This window comes from Polyodon spathula, chromosome 3, assembly GCF_017654505.1.
Source record: "Polyodon spathula isolate WHYD16114869_AA chromosome 3, ASM1765450v1, whole genome shotgun sequence".
Classification (NCBI taxonomy): Eukaryota; Metazoa; Chordata; class Actinopteri; order Acipenseriformes; family Polyodontidae; genus Polyodon; species Polyodon spathula.
In genome coordinates this window covers 1,305,365-1,320,454 of record NC_054536.1, presented here as the reverse complement: position 1 = coordinate 1,320,454, position 15,090 = coordinate 1,305,365, and the positions used below count along the sequence as shown (strand labels likewise).

Here is a 15,090-nt window from a genome sequence, read left to right as displayed (position 1 = left end):
ACAGAAATCATTACTAAAACACTCACGATTCAAATACAAACAGAAATCATTACTAAAACACTCACGATTCAAATACAAACAAATCATTACTAAAACACAGTTACTCACAATTCAAATACAAACAGAAAATTACTAAAACGTGATTCAAATACAGAAATCATTACTAAAATACAGTTACTCACAATTCAAATACAAACAAATCATTACTAAAATACAATTCAAATACAAACAGAAATCATTACTAAAACACTCACAATTCCAATAGAAACAGAAATCATTACTAAAACACCCAGTCACAATTCAAATACAAACAAAAATCATTACTAAAACACACTAACGATTCAAATACAAAAATAAATCATTACTAAAACAGTTACGATTAAAATACAAACAAATCATTACTAAAACACACAGTTAATCACGATTCAAATACAAACAGAAATCATTACTGAAACACACACCCAAGGTGTTCGGAACTCTGAGGCACTACTATATCAGATATGGTCGGCAAAGGACTGGCTGCCCTGGGACTCGAGGTCAGCCTGCACACTCCTGCTGTCACTCCATCGAGGGGCTGTCCTGGGACTCGAGGCCAGCATGCACACTCCTGCTGTCACTCCAGCGAGGGGCTGTCCTGGGACTCGAGGCCAGCCTGCACACTCCTGCTGTCACTCCAGCGAGGGGCTGTCCTGGGACTCGAGACCAGCCTGCATGCTCCTGCTGCCACTCCAACGAGGGGCTGTCCTGTGACTCGAGGCCGACTGACAACGAGGAGGAGGGCTGAGACTTCTCGGGAGCGTCCTCCACAGTCTGCAATTAGGAACGACAGAAACACTAGGGGGTCACTGCGCTGGAATCTCAGCTTTCATTATTCTACATTAAGTGTCTCCTATTGCTTATAAGAACATAAGAAAGTTTATAAACGAGAGGAGGCCATTCGACCAACCTTGTTTGTTTGGTTGATAGTAGCTTATTGATCCCAGAATCTCATCAAGCAGCTTCAACAACATTACTGAGGAGTTGGTTCCAGACCCTCACAATTCTCTGTGTAAAAAAGTGTTCTGTTTTGTTTATTTCTTGTGTATTAAGGATGGATGGTAATGCATATAATGTAATACATATTGACAACCTGTTATGAAAGTCAAACGTTAGTGAAGATGTATTTTCTCTGTACTCAATAAATAGCTCCTTATGCCTACTTGTATTAGATTCATTGCATTGTTGCAAGCAAGGATACAATGCTATTTGTTGCGTGATGAGAGTTCCTGCTGTTTATTTATGTGATCTTTCATTTCCTCTGATCATTTCTATCCATCAAGTTTAATGAATGGAATTGTGCTTTGGTATCTCCTCCCCACATTACAGGACCAATCATTTCAGAGGCTGCAAGTACCTGTCTTTCCAGCCATAACCAAAGCGGAATGTGCTGTTTGCAGAACGGGCACAGTACCCTGTTTAATATACCACTGTTAGTACAATAAGAGCCCTTCTTGCAGTGTGCTGCTGCTGTTTATTCTGCTTTAACCATGGCAGTACTGGTACCGGCTCCGTCCTCCACAAGGCAACCTACCCACGCTTAGTATTATGTGGTGACTGTTAATGTAATTGTCAAACACTTACAAGGTCTGTATCTGAACATAAGAACATAAGAAAGTTTATAAATGAGAGGAGGCCATTTGGCCCATCTTGCTCGTTTGGTTGTTAGTAGCTTATTGATCCCAGGGTGTCAGCTTCAACAACATTACTGGGGAGTTGGTTCCAGACTCACAATTCTTGTGTAAAAAAATCCCAGGGTGTCTGCTTCAACAACTAATCTCCATGGGTGACCCCTGGTTCCAAGACCCTCACATGATTCTGGCAGTGGTACAGGGGTAAAGAACAATGCTAAGAAGTATTTACCTTTACTGGTTTAATTTACATTTTCAAATAATATGCACTGTGTGCGGGTCTGTCTGAGCGGAGGCGGAGAGTACGGGGCAGGCTGCTCTGAGCGGAGGCGGAGAGACGGGGCAGGCTGCTCTGAGCAGGCGGAGAGACGGGGCAGGCTGCTCTGAGCGGAGGCGGAGAGACGGGGCAGGCTGCTCTGAGCGGAGGCGGAGAGACGGGGCAGGCTGCTCTGAGCGGAGGCGGAGAGACGGGGCAGGCTGCTCTGAGCGGAGGCGGAGAGACGGGGCAGGCTGCTCTGAGCGGAGGCGGAGAGACGGGGCAGGCTGCTCTGAGCGGAGGCGGAGAGACGGGGCAGGCTGCTCTGAGCGGAGGCGGAGAGACGGGGCAGGCTGCTCTGAGCGGAGGCGGAGAGACTGCTCTGAGCGGAGGCGGAGAGACGGGGCAGGCTGCTCTGAGCGGAGGCGGAGAGACGGGGCAGGCTGCTCTGAGCGGAGGCGGAGAGACGGGGCAGGCTGCTCTGAGCGGAGGCGGAGAGACGGGGCAGGCTGCTCTGAGCGGAGGCGGAGAGACGGGGCAGGCTGCTCTGAGCGGAGGCGGAGAGACGGGGCAGGCTGCTCTGAGCGGAGGCGGAGAGACGGGGCAGGCTGCTCTGAGCGGAGGCGGAGAGACGGGGCAGGCTGCTCTGAGCGGAGGCGGAGAGACGGGGCAGGCTGCTCTGAGCGGAGGCGGAGAGACGGGGCAGGCTGCTCTGAGCGGAGGCGGAGAGACGGGGCAGGCTGCTCTGAGCGGAGGTGGAGAGATGGGGCAGGCTGGTCTGAGTGGTTGCTGTTGCTGTTTCTTACAGCCTGTGATTCTAACAGCATTTTAAAGTTCTTGCTCTGACTAGGTACAATAAATACTATTCAAAGGGGTTTCATATATTAACACATGGAAATTGAGTTATATGCCTGGTGTTTAGCATGTTCTCGTTGAGCATCCACGTTCTGTTGTTCTTCTCAGGTGGAGCTCTACCACAGTTGGTATATATCCGGTGGATATTACAGTTATAGTACAGCAAACATCCATGTTTGAGAACTATCCCTTTAATAGGGATAGGGTTAACCCTAACCCTAACCCTAACCCTATCCCTTTAATACACACTGAGTTATTCTTAATCCAGTAATCCGTTGTGCATCAGTCCATCACATATCTGCCCAACCATTTATCCGCTATGATTAAGCTCTTCAGCAACGTCACCCACGCATACAGCACTAATGCAACATGGCTACAGGAAAGCCAAAGAGAGTTGTGCTGACAATTGAAAGTTGTTTTTTTTTTTCTCTCTGTAAACCTATGCATTTTGCTACTGTGTAAATTACCTGACACTAATGTAAGTGTATATAGCAGTGTGCCAGGCCAGGAGCAGTTTGGCAGGGCAGGAGCAGTGTGGAAGGGTAGGAACCCTGCACATGAAGAGGGTTGTTCTGTAAATGGTGTGTATTTATTGTAATTAAGTAATGAAGTACCTGGCGCTCCTGGGAGAGCCTCCCTGCTGTGATTACCAGGTGTGGAATCGAAACCCCAGGCAGGTGTGTTCCAGGGTTGGATACCGAAGAGCGAGTGAGCAAGTCGAAACCGAGTGTGTTTATTATTGATCACAGAACATTAGTTCAGAGGTTGTAGATATAAGTTTTCGTACCCTGTGTTGTATGTAATCTGTGCTGCCACTGCTGGTAGTGTCATGAGCTGTTCAGTGTGTTAATAAATCCTGTTTACCTGCGGGGCGTACCAACTTCAGCCTTCGTCTCAATCTCCTGCCTGTGACTCAGCAGCGAATGCACGCACCCACACTGCAGATGGCTACACTGTCACAAGCACTAATACCCTGTGTCTTTTTAAACAATGGGTTTAGGGGAGCTCCCTAATAAAATATGAATCTCAAAACAATATTTGTGTGAATACAGTAATTGTTACAGCTGTGGATTGGAGATTTCCTTTAACCTGTTGTGTCAATATGAGGTCTCTAGTCTCTGGTAATCTTAATCTCAACTATACTAAAGAATGCATTCTGTATATGAACTACAGCAGTGTGCACATGTATTAGAGCACCCCATTGCTTCTGTAGTTCAGCAGTGTGCACATGTATGACAACACCCCATTGCTTCTGTAGTTCAGCAGTGTGCACATGCATTAGAACACCCCATTGCTTCTGTAGTTCAGCAGTGTGCACACGTATTACCATACCCCATTGCTTTTGTAGTTCAGCAGTGTGCACACGTATTACAACACCCATTGCTTCTGTAGTTCAGCAGTGTGCACACATATTACAACACCCCATTGCTTCTGTAGTTCAGCAGTGTGCACATGTATTATAACACCCCATTGCTTCTGTAGTTCAGCAGTGTGCACATATATTACAACACCCCACTGCTTCTGTAGTTCAGCAGTGAGCACATGCATTACAACACCCCATTGCTGTTACTATCATCACACACTCACATGATGTTTGGAATATGGACACACCTGTAAGGAGAACTTATTAAAAATGCAGTGTGATATTGAAATGATTCTGTTGAAAATAAGATCATAAGGAATGTTTGGGAATGAGAAAAGGCCCCATCAAGTCTAGTCCCTGTTAGCACACCATTTTCTCATACTGGAGAGCGCTCATGTGAAAGCACAGAACCTAGTCTTTTTAATGTTCCCACTCCCAATGATGAAAATCATTTTAATGGAGGGTTGTGGAATACAGCTAAAAGCTAAATAATTAAACAAAGGAAGTGAAAAGGCTACCGGGATAAGCTGAACAAGTTTTCTTTGTGAACTCCAATAAATCAATGTTATTTTCTGCCAGTCAAATTGCAGTGCCTAAATAAAGTCAACATGAGCACATCTTCAGCAGCCGCAACTGTCCCAGATTAATGTATTTATCTAAATGCTAGAAGAATCAGAAACAAAATTCTAGAACTTGAAGCTACTGCACTAACAAGTAACTATGATGTGATAGGTGTTACAGAAACTTGGTTGTCTGAGAGTGATGGGGACGAATATAATATTTGTGGGTATACACTGTATAGGAAAGACAAAAGGCAGGACAGAAGAGGAGGAGGGGTAGTGCTATACATAAGAAACAGTCTTGAAGCCCAGGTGTTAAACCTGGACAAAAAAAACAAAGCCGAATCAATATGGGTCAGAATAACGGACACAAATTCAAAGGGCATAATAATAGCAGCATGCTATAGACCACCAGATTCAGACGGTGAGCAAAATAATCTGTTATACAATGACATTAGAAATGCGTGTAGCAAAGGAGAAGCCATACTAATGAGGGATTTCAACTTCCCCCATATAAAACGGGAAAACCCGGTGGGGAGCACGAAGGATGAAATTGAAATGGTGGAAATGACAAATGACTGCTTCCTAACACAATTTGTAAAGGTACCGACTAGAGGGGAGGCATGCCTTGATTTAGTCTTTTCAAATAACGAAGACAGAATAACTAAAACAGAGGTCAGAGAACCACTGGCAAACTCAGACCACAATATGGTCTCATTTGAAGTGCTTTTTAAAACCCTGAAAGTAATGACTAAAGCTAAGGTTTACAATTTTAGAAAAGCAAACTATGAAGGTATGAAACAGAGACTAACAGAAGTAGATTGGGGTAAAATAGAGAAAACACCCACAGAAAAAGGATGGCTGTTCTTCAAAAATGTAGTACTAGAGGCGCAAAGCAATTACATCCCTAAAGTAAACAAATGTAAATGTAAAACTAAATTGCCAAAATGGTTTAATAGATCAATTAAAAAAAATATTCAGCGAAAAAAGGCACTTTACAGATCATTAAAAAGGGACCAAAAAGAAAGTACACAGAAAGAGTACACAGAACTCAAATGCAAGTCATAAAGGAAGTTAGAAAGGCCAAGAGAGAAATAAAAATGAACATTGCTAAGGGAGCTAAAACCAATTCCAAAATGTTTTTCCAATATTACAACAGCAAGAGAACATTCAAAGAGGAGGTTAAATGTCTAAGAGATACAAATGGCAAAATCGTAGATAGCAAATATTAAATGATTACTTTTCACACTTTTTTAAAGAGGAGGATACAGACAACATGCCCACGTCAACCTGTTCCCATGCAGTTTTAAATAACTTTAGCATAACAGAGTCAGAAGTGTATATTGCGAAGAGTGTTGAATTTAAGTCAAGGGAAGTAATGTTAAAACTGTACAATGCATTAGTAAGACCTCATCTTGAATATCATGGTCAGTTCTGGTCAACTCACTACAAAAAGGATATTGCTGCTCTAGAAAGAGTGCAAAGAAGAGCGACCAGAATTATTCCGGGCTTAAAAGGCATGTCATATGCAGACAGGCTAAAAGAATTGAATCTGTTCAGTCTTGAACAAAGAAGACTACATGGCGACCTAATTCAAGCATTCAAAATTCTAAAAGGTATTGACAATGTCGACCCAAGGGACTTTTTCGACCTGAAAAAAGAAACAAGGACCAGGGGTCACAAATGCAGATTAGACAAAGGGGCATTCAGAACAGAAAATATGTGGCACTTTTTTACACAGAGAATCGTGAGGGTCTGGAATCAACTCCCCAGTAATGTTGTTGAAGCTGACACCCTCATTATAAATTATGACCATTAAAACAATTGGAAATGCCAAAATTCTGCATTATTTATAAGCAATATAGTCTGCAATTTAAAAATATTACATTTTAACACAGTTTGTAATACAATACAGCCATCAAAAAAAAAAAAAAAAAAAAAAAAACTAAAACTAATTATATAAAACTAAAACATACTATTTTGATTTTAGAATTTTATATACTTGCTTAGATCGTAACAAGATCTATAGCTGTACACGCGTCAATATTACTATATAGAGTTCAGGACTTTGGCTTAATAAGCAATGAACTTTCACTGAAACCTTGAAATCCCAGGGAAAATCAACACTGACCCACCATCCGATAATGCCTGCACAACAAAAACATTTGTTAGGCAATACAATTAAGCAAACTTGATTCATTTAGAATATGGAAAAATCTTCATCTAATTTATCAAAAATAAAACAAACCTTAAAAAGTCCACATTGTTCCACATCTCTCGTAATTTAAATATAAACCGCTCCGACCTGCATAAAAACGGAACCTCAGTTTGTCCCACTGTCTGTTTGTGGAATTCTGAAAACCTTCTCTTATGATCCTAAAAACAAAATAATGACTGCAGTATCACCTATTGATATTGTTGAAACGCTGGGTGCGTTAAGTAAGGGAGCCGCTCCGAGCAGCCCTGTGAAAGAACCCACTGAACAGCAGGCTCATTTCCCCCGAGAAGCTCAGTGCTACAGCAGGTTTCATCAGTGAGGAGAGAAATTCTCACTCCGAGCCGCTCAGTTAATTAACACACCCACTGGCTTTAAAAGGGACAGGGTGTTAAACTTTCACCCAACGCTTTGAGTTCAACAAAGGAAGCCAACGCTTTCATTAAAAGACACCTCCTATTGCTGCATGCTCTTTTCTGCACTAATATCCGGCTGGGAAAGGTCCTCCCCACTCTGCTCTTTCTGTATCGGCATGTCAGTGTGAACCAGGCTCTGGCTGTCCCTCGTGGAAGGGCTGCTCAGTTGTGGGACAGTTGACTCCAGAACATGCTCCAATGCAGACTCTACCACAGAGGCTTTGAGCGGCAGTTCAACTGAGGAAGGCAGAGGCTCTGGCGCAGACCTTTCAGACTCATCTAAACAAAATAAAACATTGTTATTCTTCTGCATTTGTCAATAAACTAAAGTCATGGCAGCAAACTAAATAGTTCAGTCATTTTACTCTGCCTTGCACACCCACTCACCAAGTCCAAATCAATATTCATGAGTGCACTAGGATGTCAGTCTCTGCATTTTAAAAAAGCCATTGGCTCCTAAGGCAACATGTTTGTCTGGTGCTCTGAAACATGTATTTTTACTTTAACACATGATGATCTTGTAACGCTGTCTGTTTGCAAGCCATGTTCTTACCTGTCTTGTAATTTCTGGGGCAGTTCACCTGGAGGGGGCCATTTCCCCCCACCCTTTCACTGGCTTCTTTCCTGTCTGTGTCAGACATGTGAATAAAAAATATCAAAACTATGTTGAAAGAACATGTGCGCTATGGACACCAGCAAGTTCAGCAAAGGAAAGGAAGACACTGTAAACACTGCAGGGGCTTCTGTAACCCCTACAGCATGCCATGCGTTTGAAATAATCTGCACAAAACCTACAGGTTCTGTAACCCCTACAGCATGCCATGCGTTTGAAATAATCTGCACAAAACCTACAGGTTCTGTAACCCCTACAGCATGCCATGCGTTTGAAATAATCTGCACAAAACCTACAGGTTCTGTAACCCCTACAGCATGCCATGCGTTTGAAATAATCTGCACAAAACCTACAGGTTCTGTAACCCCTACAGCATGCCATGCGTTTGAAATAATCTGCACAAAACCTACAGGTTCTGTAACCCCTACAGCATGCCATGCGTTTGAAATAATCTGCACAAAACCTACAGGTTCTGTAACAAAAATGATGACATCTACCAACATAATACATTCATTTAAATGCACATTTTTTGAGAGGAAAACAAAAACCAGGCGGGAAACAATCTTACCAATAGAGGGGTTAAGCTCATCATTCAACACTGACCCTTCTCCTAGCAAGGAACTGACTGCCACGTCACCAGCGGAGGAAGACAAATTCAGCATTAGGTCTGAGAGCTCAGGAAGAGAGGCTTCAGACATCTCAATGAAACCTGCAATCATTGGAAAAGTTCAATCTGGCAATTAAAACGCTCTCAATTTAGCTCTGCAGATGGTGATGTTTTGCTACGGGTGTCAGCACTTAGAAGGGGAGGTCCCTGTTTAGGTACTGCTTGGGCATGGTGTAGACACGCCTCGCCACACTGTTCAACAAACTCCGCTGTGTCCACTAAAGGGGCATTTCATGTTAAAACAAGCAATACTGATACAGCTGACAGCTCAAGTATCTCTTGCACACTGATACGCCAAATGGAAATGTGCTGACCTCAAGCTCTCTTCAGTCCTGAGACATGGGCCTTTAGGATTTTATATGACATGTATTTTGATGATACTGCTATTTGATTGCTGTTTTGTGAAAGTTTGAAGGAGTCAATACTTAAATATGGTAAACCTCAGAAGATTTACTTATTCTATCAGTTATACTGCAATCCCAGACTTCAACATGATTAGAAAAAATATATATGAAGATTCTGAGATTGTGAAGCAGCCCCCTCTGCTTGGCTTCACATGAAACAGTAAGGATTGCTGGGTATTGAACTAGTTAAGAATCCAAGGAGGGGTGGTGATCAGGATAGAATACTGTTACAAAAAGATGCGAGATGGATGCATGTGCTTCAAACTGAATCTCCAGGAGGGTTCAATGAGGAACGTGCATTGGTTCCATTCTGTAATAGTACTGTAGCAAAAAATGCATTCAATTGAAAACTGACTTGTGTATTATTTTACATGTAATATTTATTTTTTGACCAAAGCAGCCAAAGTGAGTAACTGTCAGCTGAGATTCCAAGTGTTTTGTGGCATTGAGAAACCCTTTGATAAGTTATTAAGCTTTAACCGTTTCCAGCACAGCTGAGCACCACTCAACAAGGCAGCCCCGTACAGGAAATGAATTAGTGCAATCTGTACTGCATGGAGCTGAGGAAGTGAAGTGACTTTACTATTAAAAGCTACCTGGATCCATGACCCTCTGAATAGGGGGTGGTAGTGGAGAGATCTCTGTTGGCTGGCTTGGTATATCCTGCTTCAGAGTCATTGCTTCCTCCAAGGTTTCTGACTGTACTGAAGGAGCAAGCAGGGCAACCTAGCATTAGAAATCAGAGAAAAGGAGAATACACTCTGTTAAAAACAGTATAGGTAGGAGACAAGGAAAGATGCAAATACAGAAAAAATCAAATCAACAAGTTATTCCAAAAGGTCCTGACCCCTCCCAACCCCAACCCAAGACAGTGAAGTCACAAACCTCAGTGTAGCCATTACTTGGCATTGTGGCTGGGGTACCCTCTTCAGGCACTGGGGTACTCTTTTCAGGCACTGGGGTACTCTCTTCAGGCACTGGGGAGGGTGGTTTGACCTCGACTGTCTTTGGTGTTACAGGAAGAGATGGGATTCGGTGCAGGTATCCGTAGCCAATACCACACCCTAAACTACCAACAGAAACAAGAAGCATTACAGAGCTGCTGAGCACTGCAAGTACCAATTGAAAACCAGTGCAATTCCAGGGAGATGGGCACAGTGTATTCAGATGCAATATCGCCTTCATCTACCCACTGAAACAGCTGACTGAATGCAAGCCACAAGCAAGCATGGCAGGGACTTGCTCAAGGCCACACACATTTATCTTAGTGTGTTCTGTAGGTCCCTTCAAACACACCAGTGCTGTGATATTTTCAAGTTATTTCTTCTGCGAGATTAAACCTTTCTGACTAAATTAATTACAAACTAGTGCAAATTTTTTTTTTTTTATTATTATTATTATGGTTATTCTAACCTAAAAGACGTTACTGCTTGGCAAGAGGTCATGTGTACGAGGTACATCTAGGACAAAGATCACACTGTGTAACAGGGAACACAGGACATACACATTAAGAGAAAGGACTAGATGGGCATGGCTTTAACTGCTCCATCTATAAGGGTGGTCACTCCAGAGCAGGCTTAAGAAAAAGGGAGTAAGTGAATAACCTGTTTTACCTCTGTTCTGAGGATTAAAACCTAACCCCTGACCACAAAGTGCAACAACATGAAATAACATCCTGAACTTGTACCTTTACACCTGTAGCTGACCTTTCTATACAAAAATGAGAGGCACGCATAGTAAACACAGTAAAGACAGTGCTCCACTGTTATAAGGCAGCCCCTTATGGTGCAGAACCAGTTCGGCTCTATAGAGGTTTCTCCTATTGCGTTCTCATTATAGGGTAGACCACAAACAGCATGGTCTCTTAACTACAGCTCTGCCTGCATGTGTTACAGTGCACACCTGCATGGAACTGTGATCCCTTTTCGGAAGTGGCATTGCAATAGCCCGATTGTTACCTTCCTTCGCCTCCCCAGGCTCCATTGGGTGTAACCACAACCTCTCGACACCGGTCAGTCTCAGTGTTGTAGACCAGCAGCTTCAAGGGCTTCCCCTCATGGGACTCCACCAGGGAGAAGAAATCCTCAGACTGGAGTACAGGACAACAGTGTTAATACAAAACACAACCTTCTATTCAAATAACGCACTTTAAAAAGCATACAGACTTATTGTCACTCCATCCTAACTTCACCCTAGGTTCACTGTATATATATATATATAATGGCAGACTAGGGGAGCAGACTAGGGGAGGAGAGAAAATGTAGTCCAGGAGGGGTGAAAGGACTACATCCCCCAGAATGCCATGCCAGGATGAGGGTCACATGGTTCTAATAATTAATGAGGGACACCTGCCAGGGATTAACAAGCAGGTATTTAACTGGGAAAAATGTTTATTCAATGCAGAGTGTGGGTGGTACTTACATCTTGAATCACCTGGTCAGCTCCGACTATGTAGTCTGTATGTGCACGGAGACCAGCTAGAGATGCTGGAGAATTGGGCTCGACATCCTGAAAAGAAGAGGAAGTCTCAGTTAGGTTGCTGCTAGTAAACAGATTGCTCTTCCAGGAGCCCCCTTCAGCTTTCTGTAAAGCAGTGTAGAATGCATGGGTATCATTGCAATAACTTAAATAAATGCAATTTCAATATTGTGAGCCTTATTAACAATGGTATACAGCAAGTGCAAAAAGGCATCCTTTACAATTTATTCATATAGGATTTCATTTAATGTGTGCTGCCACCTGGTGGGCAAATCTTTTTACTGTGTTATTCTGAATGTTTTCTTACTGCCAGGAGTGAGTAAAGTTGTACACTCTGTGTCTGTGTTGCAACCATGTTCTAAAACGTGGAATTGCACCAATTAAAGATCCAGCCAAGTCTTAATGAAGGCAGAGTAATAACACCTACCAAATCCTGAGAGGAACGGCCTCCAGGACTGGAATTCCCTTGACTTATTAAACTGCAACACACTGGGTTTATTTTGTTTAACCCAGGACAAGAGTTTATATAGACTGGCATGAATCACCTGTCTGCTTGGAAAACCCGCTTGTGGCTTTAGAGCTTTTAACCTGATCTCTCCCACAGGACACAACCTGTAACGGCAGTGTATCACACAACACTGCCTGCTACACTTGACTCTGCTTACCAGCACATGCCAGACGTGTTCGCTGGCTCCTTGGAAACTGCAGAATCTGACACTGGCCCCCAGCAGCCCCTGGCCTCCCCACATGTTACTGGGCACGACCTCCAGCTCTCGCACCCTCATCGCTTTAATACTGTACACCTCCAGCTTCACAGGCTTCTCCACATTCGCCTTCAGCAAGTCTTTCAACGTGTCATTCTCTTTGTTCTGAAGAAAACACAACAACCAAACAAAATGAGGCAGTATGCACTTTGTGGCCAACATTTTATCAATAAATGTCAAATATAAACACTGACTTTGAATAAGCCAATCCATCTTTGGATGCAATGGTAGATCATCTCTAACATCAAAATAAACATGAAACAAATGCTTTCCCCAGTGTTACAAAATTGAACAGTTATGATGTATGTCCTAGAGGACCTGGAGATATGTATTTAATGCATATTTTAGATTCACATTTTTTATATCTTTTTTTTGTGAAATTATCAAATTGACATTGATATGTTCAAAGGTTTTAAAATATGTATAGGAACTTTTTACAAGACCTTTGACAGTTGCATAGGATGCAGCTTGCAGATTGCAAGCAAGTGGTCTGTTATTAACATGGTCAGAGGTTAAAACAAAGTGGCAGCGAAACAGTTAATGTTCACTTACAGTATACAGCGTCCTTCATGCACAGGCATCCCAGGATGCTTTACAAAACCATTACCTTATAAACTACATTTAAACAAAAGCTAACCTTACAATATCAGCTGAACTAACAGAGAGAGAATTTCACTACGAATTTAGAGGCCAAAAGAAAATCTACAGGAAACTGGACTGGTCGCCAATGCAGGGCCCACAGAATGGAATCACTGGTGGCTAGCCTGCATGAGTCAGTATGCTAGTTGCAGAGTTCAGCTGAACTGTGATTTATTTAGTGAGCCAACTGGTAGGCTGGCAAACAATGAGGTACAGAAATGAACACAAGCGTGAATCAACATCTTCATGTGAACTTGTGAGAGAAGCGAGCAGAACAACGCAACATGTCTCAGACTACACAAGTCAAGTCTGTAAACTGAACCAACAAGATTATCGGATGACAAGGTAGACTCTAAAATAACTTCCACATTCGTCCATATAAGGACTCTTTTTGTTGCTGTTGTGTGAAAACACTCAATGCTTTATTCCCTGCAATCTGGAGAAAAAACAAAAACACACACACACACACACACACACACACACACACACACACATCTATTCTGGTGTTACTAACAAAGTGGTACATCTCTTCAAGTGGCATTCCATGAAGTGTCTGAACTGAAACAAATATGTCTGCTCATATATTATTATCTGCCACGCCCAGTGTTCTCTCTATAAGGTGTGGCTGATGGGACAATACCATAGCGAAAGTCTGGATCATTTCCCTTGAGCCTAAGAGATCACTGCACACAGCGTCTGTTGTAATGTATTATTTTATATCACTCTGCGCATGGCATGGGTGTACACATATGTGGTAGCTTGCATTGTGTTTGACTGGCAGCTTCATGAACTGTCAAAATAGTTACCAGTCTTGTATGCCCCATAGCAATGACAAAATCAAAATATGGCTCCAATCCTGCCCTCTCAGCCGGGGAACCTTCTTGAACCTGAAAAGAAAAATATTACAAATAAAATAAATAACCTGTAGTCACGCGCACAGAGTGTATAGTGACTTGGCATTCCTCAGTAATTGCTGTCTATTTTCTTGTGGGTGGAAACGTGTCTGTTTTTCTGGAATACACTGACGCTGCCCCCTCGTTGACATCCAGTAATGTGTGCTTGGCACCTAGAACCAAGTACTGTCAAATTCTTTCAGATTGACTATTCCGCTAACTTCATCTAATTTCACTGCAAAGGGGACGCACAACTTTACACATGAAAACAAGTTGTGCAAGAGTCACAATAATACAATCTGATAGAATTACTGCGGCTTGCTTAGCAACCAAACCCAGTTAACCCTACCTACTCGTACTCCTTACGTGTCGCTAACAAGGAGGCCACGGCACGAACACGCAGTGAAAGCGTTTAGCAGTACTGCGCTTAAACAACCCCCGCCACAAACACAAAGCAAGACGTGAGTGTACCCCTGGCATGTGACTGAGAGCTACCGTGCACAGTAGAGCTGTAATACTCGTTTAGTTATCGTGTTACCTGCAGAGGAAACACGGGGAAAATGCCACCTCACCAGCTGGCTTGGAGAAGACGGGCCCTAGACACATCCCTGTAAGCTGTGTTAATGATACTGTAATACTGACCACAGCGAGTAAGTACCGCACTAGCTAGATTATAAATGATTACATAGTTTAAGCACGTAAGCACGTACCCCGTGTACGTGGTATCCATCTGTCCCTCCTTCGGGTACGTCTGTGCTCTGCGTCAACCCCATGATGTGAAGTTTTGGTATAAAACAGAATAAAGTAAATACAGAAATGAGGAATGCGGATCTTGCATTACTCAGGGGCCATATTGCAAACTCGCCACGTCAGCCCAAATAAGTCGATTGACGATACAGGACTCAAGTGACTAAATCACAACCCCCGGTAGTTTTTGAAACTGAAACCCTGTTTTCGCCATGTTGGCTCCAACTGTGTTATTTTGTAGTACACGATGCTAACTCTATGTGGATCCAAAATGGCGCCAGTTTCATAGTAAGCCCATCCTCGAAAATGTAAAATTATTTCTGTATGAGTGTTTTGTGTTTCGGGAGCAGCTTTCAACAATGAGCTAAGGCAATTTTCCATTTACTTAATCATATGATGCAAATAAAAAAAAAAAAAAAACTCAATTTTCATTATTAATATTTTTTTAAACGCGTTGTCTTGGTTATAGATGGTAAAATTCCACAACACTAAACGAACGCTCTGCTCGTTTGGTCTGTACTCGATTGTCCCCAGTGCGCTGAGCGGTTTAAGT

The 15,090-nt window shown here is 42.7% G+C and overlaps 1 protein-coding gene across 1 annotated transcript; it reads right to left on the bottom strand.

The window, feature by feature from the left end:
* Nucleotides 1-6,422: 6,422 nt before the first annotated feature.
* LOC121309960 (Golgi reassembly-stacking protein 1-like) lies at nt 6,423-14,660 on the bottom strand. Its single transcript, XM_041243160.1, has 10 exons — nt 14,501-14,660; nt 13,704-13,784; nt 12,160-12,363; nt 11,438-11,524; nt 10,975-11,105; nt 9,902-10,085; nt 9,613-9,742; nt 8,514-8,654; nt 7,886-7,960; nt 6,423-7,611 (listed from the first exon to the last, which is right to left on the bottom strand). Exons 1-10 carry the CDS (start codon nt 14,561-14,563, stop codon nt 7,373-7,375), a joined length of 1,335 nt encoding a protein of 444 aa, XP_041099094.1. The 5' UTR covers nt 14,564-14,660; the 3' UTR covers nt 6,423-7,372.
* Nucleotides 14,661-15,090: the final 430 nt, after the last annotated feature.

Bases quoted from the DNA above. Each gene is read 5' to 3' on its own strand.
- LOC121309960 (XM_041243160.1), bottom strand. From the start codon at position 14,563: ATGGGGTTGACGCAGAGCACAGACGTACCCGAAGGAGGGACAGATGGA. The intron at 11,106-11,437 runs GTAAGTACCACC...CCTGTACTCCAG, and splicing joins CTGACCAGGTGATTCAAGAT to TCTGAGGATTTCTTCTCCCT. The intron at 10,086-10,974 runs GTAACAATCGGG...TTCTGTTGGTAG, and splicing joins GCCTGGGGAGGCGAAGGAAG to TTTAGGGTGTGGTATTGGCT.